This window comes from Saimiri boliviensis, chromosome 1 (genome assembly GCF_048565385.1).
Source record: "Saimiri boliviensis isolate mSaiBol1 chromosome 1, mSaiBol1.pri, whole genome shotgun sequence".
Lineage (NCBI taxonomy): Eukaryota > Metazoa > Chordata > Mammalia > Primates > Cebidae > Saimiri > Saimiri boliviensis.
The window spans coordinates 1,301,854-1,320,084 of record NC_133449.1 but is presented as its reverse complement, the minus strand read 5'-3'; the positions used below and the strand labels follow the sequence as shown (position 1 = coordinate 1,320,084).

Here is an 18,231-nt window from a genome sequence, read left to right as displayed (position 1 = left end):
GGCTGGAATGGCTGCTGCTCGGCACACTGCTGAGGTACCCCCAGGCCTGCAGGGGCGGCAGTGGGGAGTCCCAGGGCAGGATTGGGGCGCTCAGGGCTGGGTGCTGATCCACCCGTGGATGGAGGGGCATCTAGTCGTGTTCAGATCCAACGTTCACGAGAAGGTTAAGAAAATCGCAATACCTGTTGTTGCACGCTCCTGTGATGAGTCTGTATTTGTTGGCCAGGCAAGTGTTCGGGCACTTTGGTGGCAGCATGTACGGCAGGCATCCGGACATGTTGGCAACCATGCTCAGCAGATCTTCCGATAAAGCATCTGTGAAAAACAAGAAACCATGAATTCTGTGCTTGGAATCACAAATCCACCTAACAAATATTCTACTGCAGTCTCAAAAATGGCTCCAGCATCTGAATTTCGGATTCATATGTAACTGGGGTCACCGTTTTCTGCCTTTACATCAAGTGCTCACTCATTTAGTTCCCTTGAGCTTCCTTATTGCTAGAAACGTGGGGTTTCTAAATGTTTATTTTGCTCTGTGATCTTTCAGAACAGCAGGCTTAGAGCTCTCAGCCCCCAGGGGCATAAGCCAGCAAATAACTTTGCAGCTACCATCATGTCTCACTGAGCACGTCTCCTGGGCTCATTCATCACAATTGCACAGTCAGGCACATGTGCCTAGTAACGGCTCCAGTGCTTTAGAAGAGAGCAAAGAGTAGAATTTCTCCCGTACCCCAAGGTAGAAAAACCTTGTCTTGATGAAGATGGTGCACTTATCTAGCAAACCTTTCATTTCTCCATTGTATTGATTTTTGGTTCCTTTGTAAATCTTCCCGGATGAGATGAGAACCCAGAAAACAATTTCCTGTTTTTGTTTGTTTGCCTGTCTGGTCAGTTCTGTCACTGTAATTTATATGTTATTCAACAAATGAAAGTGAGAGTGGCTTTGTTGTCTGTTAGTAGAGGTGATCATCGATTACTTCTCCAAGATGTTTTATATAAATCTTTGATGATAATGCCACAAAACTTTGATTAACCAAATACCAGTGAAACTGAGAAATTTCTTTTTTTTTTTTAATTGCATTTTAGGTTTTGGGGTACATGTGATGAACGTGCAAGATTGTTGCATAGATAGAAATTTCAATTTTTCTATTCAATAGAAAAAAATGCCAGGAAGGAATGCATTACATTTTCAGACATGACAGAAACAAACTAGTCTTTCAGTCATGAATGCTCACTAGCAAGGCAATGCGAATGGCTCTGTGGAGACAGGTAAACCGTGGGGCTGCAGTGAGCATTCAGTCAGGGGAGGATCAGGCTTCCTCAAAAAGCCAAGCACAGGGAAGTCCTTGAGCAGGTGCTTGCAGACAAAAAAAAATCTTGTGCAATAGAAAAGAACCACTAGGTCACAGAGGCACTGCCATTTCATGGAGTCATTGCTTGGTGATGATGTAACCAGAAGTAACGGGGAACCTTTGTACGTTCCTTGAATTCTAAATTTTCTAGATTGGCTGTGCTTACAACGGAAATCATTTTAAAACATTCTAAATTATGGAATCCTTAAGTTTTCCACGATAGCCTGCTCCCCTAAACATCTGTCTCTACAGACCCGGCAACGGGCAAGTGTCTCTAAAACAGGGATCGGAAAGACCCACATCTTCTGACACCAGGACCTGCCATTTCCACAGGGGGCTGGCGGGACCCGTGTCGGGACTGTGGACCAAAGTTCTTGAAAGCATCGCTCAGCCACATGTTTGAAAGAAACGGTATTTCAAATGAATCTTAGGTTGCCATGAAATGAATTAAACTTCACTGTTAAGTTTAGGATTTGAGAATTCTGGTTAGTACTGGTTTAGCCACGTTCGTCTTATTCTAAAAGCTAAGTAAACCAGCACCGAATGGATTTATAGCTAGTTAGAAGGAAGAACTCAGAGGCCAAGTAGCTCATGACACTGCACAGAAAATAATCTTGATAAATTAATTAAAAAGACATTTCGCTTCCGTGCTCCCCATCACAGGAACCACAAATACGCCTTTGACTGTCTGTGTTACCACCTCAGTGTCTTATGCCCACAGAGTGCTTTACAAAGAGATGAGGAAATGCTGGCATTTGCTCCTGGCTTATGTGCTGGCCTTCTGATAGCCGTCAGAGTGAGCAGAGGGACTGTCCTCAACTTAGAGGTGAGTGGATTGGCTCTTCAAGGTCCTGGGGAGCTGCGCTCAGGCAACAGCAGCTCAGTGGGGAGACGGGGCTTCCCACAACACGCTGTCTCACACGGCAAGTCCTCTAGTCAAAGAGGGTTTATGAAGGAGCTCGCCACCTTTTAAGCAGGAGGAAGCTATGGGAACATTCCTAAATTATTTTATACCATTAAATGGATGTTTGGCTTATAGAGCTAATTTTCAAATTTGATCTGAATAGGAGAGAAACAGCTGTTTTCCAGAATAACAAAAATAAGATATGGAGACTGTTTGGTAAGCATTTTTTAAAATTCCTGCTTTTCTGCTTTGAAAGAGCTAGAGTCCCAGGCTGCTCGGCCTCAAGTGAAAAACACGCTCTGAAAAGCAAGCCCTGGACAAAGTCATGGCGTCCTCCCTCAGGAGCGCCCTTCTAGTGGGGAGGTGGGCACGCATTACTGGTGGGGTGCTGTGACTGCTGAGTTTGGGGGAGAGGTGCGCGCGTTACCGGTGGGGTGCTGTGACTGCTGAGTTTTGCGGAGACGCGCGTTACCAGTGGGGTGCTATGACTGCTGAGTTTTGGGGAGACGGGCGCGCGTTACCGGTGGGGTGCTGTGACTGCTGAGGTTTGGGGAGACGGGCGCGGTTACCGGTGGGGTGCCGTGACTGCTGAGTTTCCAGGCTGACTTTTCTTCTCATCGCTTGTATTGATGTTTCCATTATCTCTGCTGCTCGGGCAATTGCGCCGCTCGTTGGCTCAGGAAGTTTGGAAAAAGACAGAAGCTGAGCTGGGGAAAGGATTTCTCTTTTTCGGAGGTTTCTATGGCACATAAAGAAGATATAGAATAGATCATTTGTCTACGGCAGCTTTGGTTAATTACTACTTAAGTAAGCAGACATTTATTGAGTAATTCCTGTGTCCCAGACCGTGTGACGGGCACTGCGGGGCATGCGAAGCAAAACATGCAGTGGCTGTCCATGGGCTCAACAGGTTCTGTAACAGAAACTGGGTGTCAGTGAGCATCAGTATTGAAGACGATGAGAACGGCCTATCCTTGCCCGTTACAAAGCTGCCATATCTGAACAGATTTGATTCTCCTAACAATTGCCGACAGGCCATCACATCCAAACCGAGACATGATTTGCTTATGTCCCAGCTGACGAAACAGGAGACTGGGGAGTACACGGCCTCAACCTGATCTCAGAGCCAAGGCCCGGAGAGGGCACCTGTGTCCCCGCTGCAAATTCTTCCCTTTCCACTCCAGTGCAGCCCCGGGGCGGGGCAGCAGAGCTGTTCACAGTAGATCTGCATACACCTTCATAGAGAGGACACCTGTGAAACCTCCCCTCACCTGCAGCCCCCCTCACCTGCAGCCCCCTCACCTGCAGATCTCCCCTCAGATGCAGCCCCCCTCATTTGCAGACCTCCCCTCACCTGAAGACCGTTCACCTGCAGACCCCCCTCACCTTCAGCTCCCCTCACCTGCAGACCTCCTCTCACCTGCAGACATCCCCTCACCTGTAGCTCCCCTCAGCTACAGCCCCCTCACCTGCAGCCCCCTCACCTGCAGACATCCCGTCACCTGCAGCACCCCCAACACCTGCAGATCCCTCACCTGCAGGCCTCCCCTCACCTGCAGCCTTCCTCAGCTACAGCCCCCTCACCTGCAGCCCCCTCACCTGCAGCCCTCTGACCTGCAGCCCCCCTCAGCTACAGCCCCCCTCAGCTGCAGCTCCGTCACCTGCAGCCCCCCTCACCTGCAGCCCCCTCACCTGCAGCCCCCCTCACCTGCAGACCCCTCACCTGCAGACCCCTCACCTGCAGCCCCCCTCACCTGCAGACCCCTCACCTGCAGCCCCCCTCACCTGCAGATCCCTCACTTGCAGGCCTCACCTCACCGGAAGGCCCCCTCTCACCAGGAACAAATGACTTGTTCACTCACAGCAGCAGCAGAGCCGGAGCATAAGCACCTGTGGGGTTCCCCAGGACTCGGCATGGCAGACAGGATAGTGACCCTCCCCAAAATGCATGCTTTCCTTGGAGACATTTATCTAAAATCTATCTGAGCAAGCAATTTGGCTGTTAGGAAGAACGAGAATCTCTGAGATCTGAAGGCCGAGGGTGCTGCTTCTGATGAAATCCACTTTCTGTGCCTCCTAGAACATCACCTACACCCACTTGAGGGCTCACCTGTCTCATCCTTTCTCTCACCTGTCACCCATGGGACAACACAAGCTGGCACCAAAAGGGCTACATCAGGGAAACAGTGGTTTGGGAAACAGCTCAGCTCCTGACCTAGGTCCACTGGATGTGTCCCCAGGCCATGCTGCTCATGCCAGCCCTTCCTGTCCCTGCACTATCGTGCAGCCCAGAGGGCTCTCCCTCGCTGGCTGGCCACTGTCCTGTGGTGTCCACATTCTGCAGAGCTTAGCCTACAGGGAGCTCAGTTCAGGAGAGCTGGAGAGGTGCTTCAACCACCCCACAAGCCACAGCATTCTGCGCTGTTCATCTGCAGCTATTTCCCAGGGGCCACAGCCGTGTGTCATTCCAGAGGCAGACACATGTTACTGTAGACCTCAGCTTCAGCACATGAGCAAGATATTAAGGGGTGACACTTGCAGGCTTTTAATTGCAGCACAGTATCTGATAATCAAACTCAAGTTAGGGGAACCGTGACTCCAGCTGGTTTCGCATTCTTAAGTGCGTGAAGCCCAAGGCAGACCCATGAGTCGAACATGTGTTCGCACTGATTCTCTGGGTCACTCTTGGCTCGTCGTCACCATCCAGAAGCTTCCTTTGACTGAGTAAAAACACTCCTTTAGCTGTTATATCTGCTGCCCCAGCAATGCCCAGAACGTTTCACTGTGAACACTAAACAGACGCACATGGTATCACCAACCTAAGTGAATACACTCTGGAACTCACAGTGAATTCTGAATATTGGAAACTGTCCCTGAATGCTGAGAAGGAACGACTTTACTGCTCAAGGAATATGATCCTGGAGAGAGCATGGGGGAGCCACTGAGACGGATGGGAGCCTGTGGTTCCTCGGCTTCTGGTCTCCCCGGACCCACAGCCTCCTCTTGCAAATGCTTCTTCTGTCCTCGCCACAGCTGTACAATTAGGAAGGGGAGAAAGGGAGGGAGTGGCTCCCATGCCACTCAGGGACCAAACCTGAGGTAGGAACTGTGTGCAGTCCTCAGAGAGAGTGTGAAACAAACAAAAAAAAGGACGCTCACGGTGACTGGGGCTTAGACTTTGTTTTAAAGGCAAGTGAATGCAGGGTTTAGCTCCTCCGGGGCCGGCCCCTCAGCTGAGCGTGGTCCTGGTGAGGCCCTTGCAGGGAGCTGGGAGAGTCCAGAAGCCTTTGCTCCTCACGGCAGTGCCCGCTCTCTGCCACGGTGGGATCAATGCACATTGCCCTATCCGAGGGGCACCTGCCAGGTCAAGGCCATGCTCATTCCCACCCCTACACACTCATGGGGCCACTCACTGGCAGCCGTACCTGGCCAGGTGGCCCAGACACAATGGATGGGCAGGTCCTGCCCCTGCCTGCTGTCCTTGCAGGGTCTGGCTGCTGCAGGTGAACCTGGCTGCTGGTGCAGCATGGACCACAGGCCCCAGAACCCTTCCCTGCCTTCCCGGAGGTCGTATCTTTCTCCAGAACATACTGCACACTCTCCCATCAAACAGGGATGCTGTTCCCCAGAGTCTGGGCCAGCATGCTCACCGCACATCGTAAAGATCCGGGTCCCCAGGTGCAGGGCCCCCTCACCAGTGCGCAGCCTGTCCTGGTCTCCCCTCCATTGCTCCACGGGAGCTGGTCTCAGGGAATGAGGATGAACACTAAAACTCTGACTGCATCTAACGGTGGAGTCTCAGACGCTCCTTTTTCACAAGCACCTTCACGGGCAGGCTCTGTGCTTTTTACCACTTTCCAAACGCCCGGGCCACACCGCCGTCCACAAGCGAGTGGAAGAAGTAACTTCGGCACACTCTCGCTTCCGATATTATTATTTAGAAAAGTTTTGTTTTCCTTTTCAGCTCTAAAGTAACTAGATGTGTTTTGAAGGGTAAAGTATTTTATTATTGTTAAAACGTTTACTCAAAGCCAGTTCTCTGACCACCAGCCATCAGGTTTTCTGATGATCTGTAACAAGCCCATCTCAAATGAAGTGTGCCACTCAGGTGACTGTCTTTACTGATGGGGCAGGGACCTTTGAGAATGTAAAATAATCTGATTCATCTCTGTATCCCAGCACCTAGAACAATGACTGTTCCTCAGCAGAAACAGTATTTCTAAAGGAAAGAAACATAGTTGGAATAGGTACATAGGGCATTTTTTGAGAGCTATCAAAAGGCAAATCTTGCCAAGAGTCTGCAGCGGGCACCTCTCCCTGGCTTCCCCCACTCCAGTGCGTCCTTAGGATCAAGGCATTGACTTCAAAAGGGGCCTGGTAACATGCAGTTTATAAACCAAAAATAAGATTCTAATGTCCTCCCCCAACCACCTGAGTGGATTCTTCCTCTCGGCCAAAAGTATTCCAAAGTTAACTGGAAAAGCTGGTTCAGGCCATGACGGGAAAGTCACGGGTTGGACGCGCCTCATTCTACCCACAGGCATCAACACCAGCACAGACCTTAAGTCTGATCAGAAACATTCACGACCTCTTCTCTGGGATGCCTGCTAACCTGGGGGCTTCATCATGAAAGCTTGGCGCCCACAAGCCTTAACGCAACCCAGACATTCCTTCCTATTGATAGACTTGTTTCAACCAACTGCCAATCAGAAAATGTGATATCTGCTTACGACCGGGAAGCTCCCCACCACATCCATCTGACATGTGTTGATTGACGTCTTATGTCTCTCTAGGATGTGTAAAAGCCAGCTTTCCCCCAGCCACCGTGGGCGCATGTCCTCAGGACCTCCTGACATTGACACAGGCACTTCCCTAACCTTGGCAAAATCTGCGTTCTCAATGGATTCTGAGCTGTCTTCATACCTGGGTTCACACACTGCCACTTCGAGAACAGCACACACTCCTACTACGCACGCGGTACCCACCCCTCTCCCCACTCCCACCTCCTCCCAAGTAACTCCTGCCCGTTTTACACATATTACAGTGTGCATGAGGTTATGAGAAATATTTTTTCCTTATTTTCCCTTTGATTCAATTTTTAGGAAATAAATAACAGTTTGTTTGCAGCCAATGTGAACAATAAGGTATTTTTCTGGATGAAATAATAGAAATTTGGAATACATTAACTGCTGTCTTTTGATACTTTGTATCTCAAGAGCTTATATAATTATGAGTCAACTTGCTACAAAATAGTAAGTGTGGAAGGACAAACTGCTTCCCAGGTTTTCTGTTTTTCTTTTCTTTTTCTAAGTGGGTGATGAAACCACAGTATCCTTAATAGTGGTGTCTGTTATATAATTACAAATGCTAAGTATCTAAAAAATGGAAGCGAGCTCCATTTCATTATTTATTATATGCCTCGGGTAATGCTACAGTTGCTTCACCAAAGATCTGGATGTAGGTCTCTCTTTTGTCTTTAATCTGTCCTAATCCTTGAGGAGAGAGGCCCGTTTCATTATCAGGAGCCCCTATTGTCTTTTGCCAATCCAGCAAGTATGTAACAATGAGGGGATCTGGACCACTAGAGGATGTCCTATCTGTAAGTGTTGATTGGGTCACGGTCGGTCGGTCTGTTCCTCTGTCTTGCTAAAGAACGAATTGGAGATTAAATACCGGTTCTGTCCGCTGCTTACATGGGACACTGGGAAAGTCAATTAGCCCTGGCAAGCTTCAGGTTTTCATTTGCAATTGTGAAAATCGGGCCACGTGTGTGCGGATGCCGGGGGGACGCGCCTTGGGTGGCATTGGGGGCGGCGGCGCAGGGCTCACCTCTGCATGGTGGTGTACATGGCCGTGTCTACCAGGCACCTGCTTTCCTCCAGGACGCTGGCAATGCGAGACTCCGCAGGCTTTCCTAGAAACAGAGGTCACACGGTCACAGCGCAGTGACAGTTCCGCGATCTCCTGACACTGCTGCTTTGTCCCTCGAGCCCACGCTGCCATGGCGATGTCCACACAGCTTCCGGGGCAGGCGGGCTGGCCAGGTCCCGGGGGTCGCTTCCCCTCTAGGGCCTTTGCTTCCCCGTACAGAGGGGCGTCCGTCCCCCCACACGGAGCTGCCTGGAGGATGGGACAGGTGAGTCGCTCACCTTAATTTCTCACTTGCCCAAGTCACTCAAATGATTCTGAATAACTTACGTTCTGAATATTTATCACTGGTTACCTGAACTAGCAGTAAAGTTGATAATAAGATTTGCCTATCTTAATTTGTGTACTTAATAAAAGATAAAATAAATCCATTATACCAGCAGTTTCCAGTGAAGACGCTCACTCCTGGATTACTTGTTGTATTACCTGGAACGTTTAAGAGGTTAAGATTCCATTTCTGGGTAAAAATGTGAAGTTCTAGACGGGTAACAGGAAGATGGTAAGTGCTTCAGTCACCGTCACACGCGGCTGCTGAATTCACTCGTGTAGCATCAACACTCCATCAAGGGAATGAATGGATTCCAAATGCAAATACAAGTCCCCGAGGGGACACCAGGCTCCCGCTCTCCACACCGCCCAGCGGGGCATCTGCAGGAGGCCGGCCCAGGAGAGGCGCCTGCAGGTTCTTCAAGGCTTCAGCCCCAAGTGCCTCCCATGCTGGTCCCCACCCAGGCAGCAAACAACGCCCCCCATCACTTCTTCCTACTCACTCTGCCCCGCCCCGTCCGTTGCCTGGACCACCCAATTTCTCTTGATGTGACACAGCCAAGTTAAGAAACCTCCACGGCGGATCTCTCTTGGGGTTCTGGGATGAGTCACCAGTGGTTAAGCACTTGGGGCAGAGGGTGACCCCTCAGGGTTGGGCAGAGAGCAATGCACAGAGGCCCTGGTGTGAGGTTTCCTGGAGCAAGGGCCGGAGGGAGGGAGGGGCACCCAGCTGGGCTCACAGCTCCGCCAGGGCCCCCAGCACAGCCAGCAGAGCTGCGTGCTCTGGGTGTGGAGTCTGAACAGGGGACTCGGTTTCGCACCAGCATGGGCAAGCTCAGGGAAGTGAGATTGGGGGGGTGGGGTGGGACAGATGCCTCTGGGAGTGAGTAGGAGCGGAGACAGGAAGGGCAGCCTGGGAATCACAGGCGGACCTCAAGGACCAGCATTCAGGGCTTTACCAAGATGCCTTTCAGTCTCAAGTGCCAGGGAACCGCCTGTTCCACAAAAGCTTGAGGTATAAGACACTGGGAATTTTCACTTATTTTCCTCTTATTTCCTTCTTTAGAAATTCCCACTGCAATTTCCCAGGCAACTCAGCTCACAGTTTGTATTCTGAGGCAGCTTATTTGTCAAAGCAGGGACCCCACCCCACTCCTCACCCCCCAGGCACGACTCTGGTGCTTTTGGGATGTTCCGGCATCCTTAAGTGGCAGAGGGGTGACGGCCATGGGCTCTGGAGCGAGACCAGTCTGCCTCGCGTGACGTAGCAGGTCACTTCACCTTGCACGGTTTTCTCTGCTAGCCGCAGGGTGACGTCTTAGGCTGCTTTTAGAGAGAAGTTTTCAGGGCTCTTGACCGCGGGCTGGCAAGCACTCAGCGCTCCCGACCCTCGCGCCTTTTGCTTTCAGCCTCTGGCCGCTCAGTCCCCAGGCTCTCGTCCCTCAGTGGTCTCCCTCCTGCTGGCCGCCCCAGGTGCATTTCTGGCTCCTCTGACCTTTACCCTCTCCTCTCACCCTGCTTTCGTCCTCTCCCAAATAAATGCCTGTTTTCAACTGGAACGCCTCTCCCAGGCCACACTATCCTCCTGTGTTCCCCACGGAGAAGAGTTAACGGCCTGAAATAATCCCTCTGCCCGCTCCAGTCCCCCAGCGAGGAACCCACGCGTGGTCTGTCCTGCCGTTCACTCACCATGCTGTGCTGATGTCCCCACAACCCCGCTGGAAGAACGTCTCACTCCTGCCTGGCCCCTGCGACTCACGTTCCACTGCCTTCGTGGAAGGAGCTCTGGACAGGCTCCCGCACTGATCCCCCCACCTCCCGTCCTTCTGTCCCGCCTGCTGTCACCCAAGCGACCTTTCTAGAACAAGGCCTGCCTGTGCCTGGGCCCTTGATGAAAGCATCTGAAGGCTCTGGATGCCCATGGAAGGGCACGCAGGCCCTCCTCGGAATTCAGGACGTCCACAGCCTGGCCAGGACCGACCTCCACGCCACAGAGCTGAGGACGTAGTGCACGATTATCCTTCGTCCCACAAAATTGTCAACCTCAAGCTCCCAGCTTTTCCTTTATGAAATTTTGATCTTGCTGATCTTTAGAACCAGAAAAAAATTAGCTCTGTCACTCACACCCCCTGTGTACGCGCGTTTTATCAGTGAGGGCTCTGCAAAAATCTGCACTATTCGTGACTGAGACCAAAGGCTGGTTTTCAGCAGGTACTTGATAATTATGTAGGAAGCAACTGATTAAATACAAAGAAATGCTTATCTTTTTCCACTATGCTTGGAAATGGCGGTTACCAGAGAGATCATTTTCTGTTATGGATCAGTATTAATATATTGTTATTTAAGTCTAAGCAGTCACATGTTGCTTAGTCTCTAGTTTCTTTTCTGATTGGAAAATATTTTACAGAATTAAAACAATATTTTTATAGGCTTACAGATTATTATTGTCTTTTAAGTTTCATAAAATAAATACATTTTTGTATTAAAGCTTCCTGCCAGAGACACACAATTCTCATCAATAGTCTCAATCTCCATTGGAACCGGCGGCGTTTTCATTGTTTGGGATAACTGCTTCTTGGCTGGCATCTCTCTGCAGGGGAGGAAGAAACCTCAGCTCTCCCTGCACCTTAGATTAATTTTCTGGGACATTTTAAATTCGACTGACGAAAGGCACATTCACAAGAGGAAAACCCATAGGGGGCTACTAACCTGGCCTCCCGCTTCCACGAGGGAGCCCCCTGAGCGCCCCCAGAGGGAAACTTGGAGGGACAGTTAGAACTCTGCTGCACAGCCCGTCAGCAAAAGAACGCCCATTTCCAAGAAGCTGCAAGACCAAAGCGAAGGACTTTGAGCTCCCAGGAAACACACTGCCAGGAGGCCGCTCTGGGGCAGCTACGGGAAGGGAGGCTGGGGCTGCAGGCAGGCTCCCCACACAAATGCCTCTGGGCCGGTTCCAGGCTGTTGAGGGCCTGGGCTCTGCTGGAGAGGGAAGGGGACACTTTTGCGGATCTATGTTCTACTTTTAGGCAAACGGGGTGTGTGTGTGTGGGGGGGTGCAGACAGCTTTTCCTGCGTCTGCTTCTTCTCAGTTTCCAGAAGCTCACGTTAGCTCTCTCACCCCCAGGGAGCTGGGTGGCCAGCTTTGAGCCCCTTCCCACCGTCAGCCCTGCAGCTGCCCTTCCTTCCTCGTGCCAAGCAGTCCCAGGGAAGAGGAGTCGGATGCAAGGACCATAGACTTAAGGAGTTTGAACCTGACCTTTATTATTTTCAGAACTGAACACTGAATTCTAGGGAGTCACAGGACTTAATTACTTGCTCTGCAGAAGTGGCCCAATGCTCTCAGCCTGCACCTTCTCAAGGTTGCTCCTGCTCTGGGAGGCACAAGGCGTGGGTCCCCCAAATTCTCCTTTATGTACATTCACATTGTTGATTAAACAAGTGGGATTCAGGGATGCATTATGCAAGAACACACTGTATTTCAGAAAGAAGGAAGTTGCCTTGTTCCAAAGACTGTTCATGTAAAATATATATATATGAAAGCCAAAATCTTTCTTCACCAAAACCATAAGCCCCCAGGACCAGAGCTTTGCCACTGAATGATTCTAAGCGCTTGATTTCCATTCAGAGTTGAGTGTTGTTCCTCACTTTAATCATTGCTGTTGCCCGAAATTTATAAACTGGGGGAAGGTTTGCCAAGTTTCCTTTTTAAACAAACTCGCTCGCTCGGCAAGCTTCTCACGTCTTCCCAGTCGCGGGCACCGCCTCCGCTTCCCGTTGCTCATTTGCATCTTATTTTCTATTAACCACTGTAACTTGTGGAACATTTGCCATAACGATGATCGCACATAAATCGTGATTTTACACGGGTGCAGCTCAGTCTGTGTAGTGACAGATACCCAGGGCTCCGGTGATGAGCATTCAATTCAGCGTGATAGAGAAGGGATTGGGAGCAAACTTCTCTTAGGTGACAGTGGGCATGCACGGATTTTGGGGGGAAATGAAATCTTTTCTGATTTTCAAAGCCTCTTGTTACAGAATTTTTCAGGTGCTGAAGTTCATTTCTCTGTGGTTTGACCCTGGGAGATCTTGCTCTGGAACAAGAGTCTCTCCCAGTCTGAGCACCTGCAGAGATCTTGACCTGCTTATTCACATCTTTCTACCATTTACAGACAAGTTGATAAACCTATATACTCTCTCCAGGTCTGACGTTTTTCTTCTCTCTCTCTCTCTCTCTCTCTCTCTGAGACTCTCGCTCTGTCACCTCGGCTGGAGTGCAGTGTCATGATCCCCACTCACTGCAGCCTCCACCTCTGGGTTCCACTGATTCTCGCACCTCAGCCTCCTGAGTAGCTGGGATGACAGATGGACACCACCATGTCCAGCGACTTTGTTTTTGTATTTTGAGTAGAGATGGGGTTTTGCCATGTTGGTCAGGCTGGTCTTGAACTCCTAGCCTCAAGGGATCTTCCCGCCTCGGCTCCCCAAAGTGTTGGGATGACAGGTGTGAGCCACCCCACTGGCCTGATGCTTCTCACTGAGCACTTATCATCACGCTTCAAGTACGAGGATGAGTGTTGGTTCTCTGTGAAGACCTGGGACGTGAGGCTGAGTGAACACAGTCTTGCCACTTCTGAGCACTCCAGACCTCTCTGTTTTGATCTGTAAAATGGGTACTGGGCAAGCCACTTTCCAAGCAGGACCCCTGAGGAGCACTGTCTGCTTACAGGTGACTGCACGTGGCCTGGGGAACCAGGGTCCTCGTCCCCTGCCACACAGAGGCTGGGGAGCAGGCCAAGGCTTTTGCTTCACAGAGTCTGTGCGCACAGGTGTCATAAACACACACATCACTGGGCGTCATCACTTTCCAAATGAATTTAAAACTGCAAAACAACTCTCAAAGGATATAAAATTGAAACCCTGTGAGACACATAACATTTTTTTAAGTAACTCCTTCACATTTCAAATAAATAATAAATCAGCCTGGAAACACTGGCGTGGGCGGGCAGAAGGATGTGTCCCAGTGTGTGGAGAAACTGTCAGCTGTCATGCTGTGCACTCGCCACGTATTAAGCAAAAGGAAAAGGTCAAATGTCTCAGAGATGGAAAAATAATTTTAAAAAACTGCTTTAGCAAAAGCTGTGGATCCTGCTTTCCTGTTGGCTTTTTAAATATGATCTTTAAAATTAAAAACATGTTATAAAGTTTTAAGTATTTTGTTGAGTAGCTCTCAAGTATAACAACTTGCTCATAACTAGCTCTTGACTTCTAACATGCTTTACTATGGTTTTATACACTCAGACCCTTAATACATATGATGTAAAATAACAGGAATTAATTTACAAGCCACTGGCTGAGCACCTGGCATGTTCTGGGTGACAGAGTGATTGATTTATTCTGGGAAGATGCAGAATCACTTTTTCCTGAGGTTCTTGATATTGTGACTCTGATTTAATTTTTTTTTCAGTGTTTGCCAGGGCATTGCACTTGCAGCTTTAAATGGAGCATCTCATTCTTGCTCACGAATAATGATGGTAATGGGTAATTTTCTGGTGTTATCCACGTGCAGGTGAGGGGCAGGAATCAGGGGTGAGTGGCGCATCCTTGCAGCATGGATGGAAGCTGGCAGGGAAGGTCCCCGTGGCTTCTCCCATCTCAGAGTGGGCAGTGACCAGCACGTCCTGGCGGCTGTGGAGGGAGAGAGTTCCTTAAGGAGCCTATGAGTCTGTTAGGGACTTCACGGCAGCTCCTAATATGACTATGAAGTCCTGACATGCAGAAAATTGGGAAGAAAATGTGGCCTCCGCAAGAGGCTGGGCTGGGTGTGGCTGGGAGCAGCGAGGACTCCAGAGCCCATGCCCCTGAACCACAGACGAGGCCTCCAGGCCTGGGACGGGCTGTCGAGGGCAGAGGTCCTAGTGCTGCACCACCGCCCCGAGACTGTGTCCAGAGGCCCAGGCACCTGCCCGGCGAGGAGTCACCTGCTCCTGGGCCAGCGGTGTCTGTGGGGTGGGAACGTCCAGACAGACGCCCCCGCAGGCTTCGCTCTGGTGAAAAGTGTTCTCAGGGTTGGGACTTCATTTTGGCAAAGGTGAAGAGTTTATTTATTTAGCATAAGCAAAGAGTTTGATCTGTGACTATTTTAACCACTCCATCTTAGCAGCTTTCTTAACCTGTTTTCACATTGGAGCAGACTCATTCCAGAAAATATATCTCAAAAGTTATTTAATGAAAACTAATTTTGTAGCAGCAGAAGAAAAACACTCCCAAGGAATTTTTAAAAATATATATATGAATAGGTAAAAGTGAAAATTTTCTATTGTCACCCAAGGAAAACCAGTTCGTTTTTAAAGAAAGAAATGTCCAGTATTTTAATCTTCTAAAATCAAGAATTACAATTCTTTTCTGAAGCATAACAAAACATACACTACAGGGGCCTGAACTGACCCTCAAGAGCTACCATTACGCCCTCTATTTTGATAAGTGAGAAAAGTAACTTTATGAGGCCAGAAGACCACCATGCGTTCACTGCTTACCCCAAAGGAGCTCTTTGCCTCTCGAGATGAAAGGGAAGAAGGCTTCCGTGCAGGCCAGAACCAGCGTGGCTGCCAGGACAGCGAGCGTTCTCATTCTAAAATTAACGGAAGGAAGCGGAGTGTGCAGTCAAGCAGCAGCAAGGCCGTGGGAGCCGCTCCCCCGACTCCACGCGGCCTCCCCTGCGGCAGGCAGCTGTCACCGACCTGGGGTCTGCGAGGCCAGAGCCGCCGTCCCTGCCGGGAGGTGCACAGAAGCCGTGGCCCTGAGCAGGCCCCAGGCCCTGGTGATTCACAGGCAGAGTTCTTACATTTGGCAGCTCCACTTGCCAAAGCATCTCAGTAACAGCCTATTTAAATGCCTGGTAACGTCACATAGTATCAACTTACCAGGAATGATTATTGGGAATGAAAAAAAATCTGTTTCCTCTAATATATCTATGTGGCAAAAAGTGAATACTGTTAGAAACTTAGCCTTTTAAAAAGTGATAAAACCCCTAAATGCCTGTTGAATTCCTTAAGCCATTCTTACGTCCATAAAATGATTTCAGAATTAAGTTGTTGAGACAAAACCGAAGATTCAAAATCCACCATTTCTACTTCAAATCCTTGTTTTCTTATCTTGGGAGTTCTGTGGCTACTTTGAGCCAGTAATTTTGTTAAGCGGGTGGCACCAGGGAGCCCGTGTGGAGGAAGGTGTCTCAGTGGACGATGGCCTGTGAACCGGCCCTCCGGGACCCCTGTGTTCCCAGCCGAGGTCACCAGTCAGCCAGCCGGCCTTGCTAAGAGATGCCACCCAGCCCCGCCACAGTGGCCCAAATGGCAGCCTCTGCTGGACCACTTTCAAGGGTCAATGATGGATTTCTCTTAGAAAATGGAAAAACGAAAAGCTTTACGACCTGACCTTTCTTTTCTCTTCTCGGCCACCTGCGCTGTTGGGTACTTCATCCGTGGCTGTGACTCTTCTGAAATGTCGCCACAATGGCCTCCCAGGGACGCAGTTACCCGCCTTATAAGCCAATCCACGCTCGGATACCCGGTCAAGATGTCAGCAGCTGGAGTGGCCTCCGCCCTTCGCAGGAACGGAATGTCCGCGGGGCTCTGTTGTGCACGCGCCAGGCCTCTTGTGTGTCCCGACTGGTCAGAAACAAAGGGCCGCGTCGTCAGCGTCCACGTGCGGTCCGGCCTGTGGCTGTGAGTCAGGAAGAACAGGGGAAAACCTTACACGGGGAGAAAGAATAAGTCCGCCCTGGCGACACTGCCTTCCTCTTCTTCTGCAGTTAAATCCCCTGTGAAAAGGGATGTGACTCTCGCGGGGACTGGGACGGGTGCAGCTCCCGGGCCCGCCGAGGGCTCGCCTGCAGCTCAGAGCCTGTTCCTTTCTGTCCTGAGCCCTCAGTTTTCTTATCACTACAAGGTGAATAAAATACACTTCTTTTCCAGTTTGTTGAGGTGAAAAACGAGCACAGTCCAGCACGTGTTCGCCAGCACGCAGACAGCGCCATCAGAAGAGTCTCCACCACAGCAGGAAGGTCACCACGACAGCGTTTCAAAAGCTGAGAGAGGACGGGGCCTCGTGGTGGATCTGCTTTCAGACTGCATCTCATCATGAAAACGAAAAAGCGGCGCGTCTCCAACGACCCTGTCCGGAGGCGGCGCCCCTTTGTGCCCCGCGGAAGCCCTCCCCCTTTCTCCTTGTGAAAACCATCTTCGTCTTTCTCCTCTCCAAATGTGACTGATGCTTCCTTTATGTAACTTGAAATTAAATTCTATAACATGATGCAAAGACTTTTGAATATTAGTCTGTTTGTTAGATGTTCTGAGGCACAAGAATATGATGATTTGCCTTTAAAAGTTCCCTGGGAAGGTAACAAATCAGTTATTCAAGATCCACAGAGCCCAGAGGGGATCCGTCAGCAGTGAATTATCCCTCCACAGGCCTGAGACTGGTCCCTAGGACGGTGGGGTTTGGATAGAGAGTTCAGACAGCGCTCGGAGGCTCATGAGGAGAATTCCAGGGCTCACGGCGAGTTATTATTGGGAGCAGGAGAACAGCACAGAGCCTCTGAGGACTCAGCCACCCTCGGTTTGATGCCTGAGCGAGTGCTAATCGCACGTCCTGACCTAGGAAGGGCAGAGAAGGGAGGCTGGTTATGGAAAGCGGAGCGGCAGGCTCGGCTCGGCCCTCGCGTTGGACGTTCTGTGGCACGGGTGGGCAGTGAGCCCCTGGGTTTTGGAAATGTACTTTCAGCCGTTGGGTGGAGTCCCGCTTAAAGACACACATTTGGGAGTCCTGAGTGGGGATACGGCGGCAGAATGTGGGTGAACGGGATTCTTCGTGGGAGAAGGTGGGTGGAAAAGACTCTCAAGTAGCGTGCTCAGAGCACCAAGGGGGATTCGGCCCCGGAGCCTGCGGCTGTGCCCTGCTTGGCAAATGGGGCTTTGCGGATGGGATTCAGGTAAGAATTCGGAGGTGAGTAGACTGACCTGGATTATCCACTGGCCTCAGTGTTAGCACACGGCTCCTTACAAGACACAGGTGGGAAAGCCTGTGGGGAGGAAGGGAAAGTGAGGATGGAAGCCGAGATTTCAGGGGCGTGGCTGTGAGCCTCCAGAAACTGGAGGAGGCCAGGAGCAGGGGCTCCCGGGGCCTCCAGGCAAAGCCAGCCCTGTCCCTTGGCCTTGCTGCAAACGGGCTCATTTGGATCTGCGACCTCCAGAGCCGATGGAGTAAATTTTGTGTTGTTTAAAGACACTAAGCATGCGGTCATTTGTTAAGGCATTCACAGGAAATTCACACAGTCAGACAGGTGTGTGGCAAAATAAGACGGTGTGTGGTGCAAATACTCAAGGGAGAGTTTGGAGAAGAGAGCATTAAGGTGTGGATTAAATGCTGTCCGGACATTCCTTTCCATCACAGAAGGACACTTGAAAACGCCCAGTGCCGAGGGCGACCTGGCAGAGGGGGTTGCGTGCTGGGCCGGCCCCGGGGGCCGAGGCGCGACACCACCTCTCCGGGTCGTTTTCTGGCCTCCCCTCTAGGATACTCTTACCATTTGATCCAGCACAAATATGGGAAATGCACCCATCATTTGGAAATACATATTTTAGCTAGATTATATTATGTGTTTAATGCTAATTAAGCAATATAAATAATGCACCAAGTAAAACAGAAGCTTACGTTATGCTGGAAATGCTGAGAGGTGAGTGGAAACGCTCTGAGAAGGGCTGGCGTGGAGATGACCCACCG

At 50.4% G+C, this 18,231-nt stretch overlaps 1 protein-coding gene across 1 annotated transcript in view; it reads right to left on the bottom strand.

The window, feature by feature from the left end:
- TPO (thyroid peroxidase) overlaps positions 1-15,194 on the bottom strand; it is a 75,345-nt gene extending 60,151 nt beyond the window's left edge. The window contains 4 exon segments of the mRNA XM_074386415.1: positions 183-315; positions 2,826-2,995; positions 8,086-8,170; positions 14,985-15,194. Coding sequence (XP_074242516.1) covers positions 183-315; positions 2,826-2,995; positions 8,086-8,170; positions 14,985-15,078 — 482 coding nt within the window. The 5' untranslated portion in view covers positions 15,079-15,194.
- Between the last annotated feature and the right edge of the window lie 3,037 nt (positions 15,195-18,231).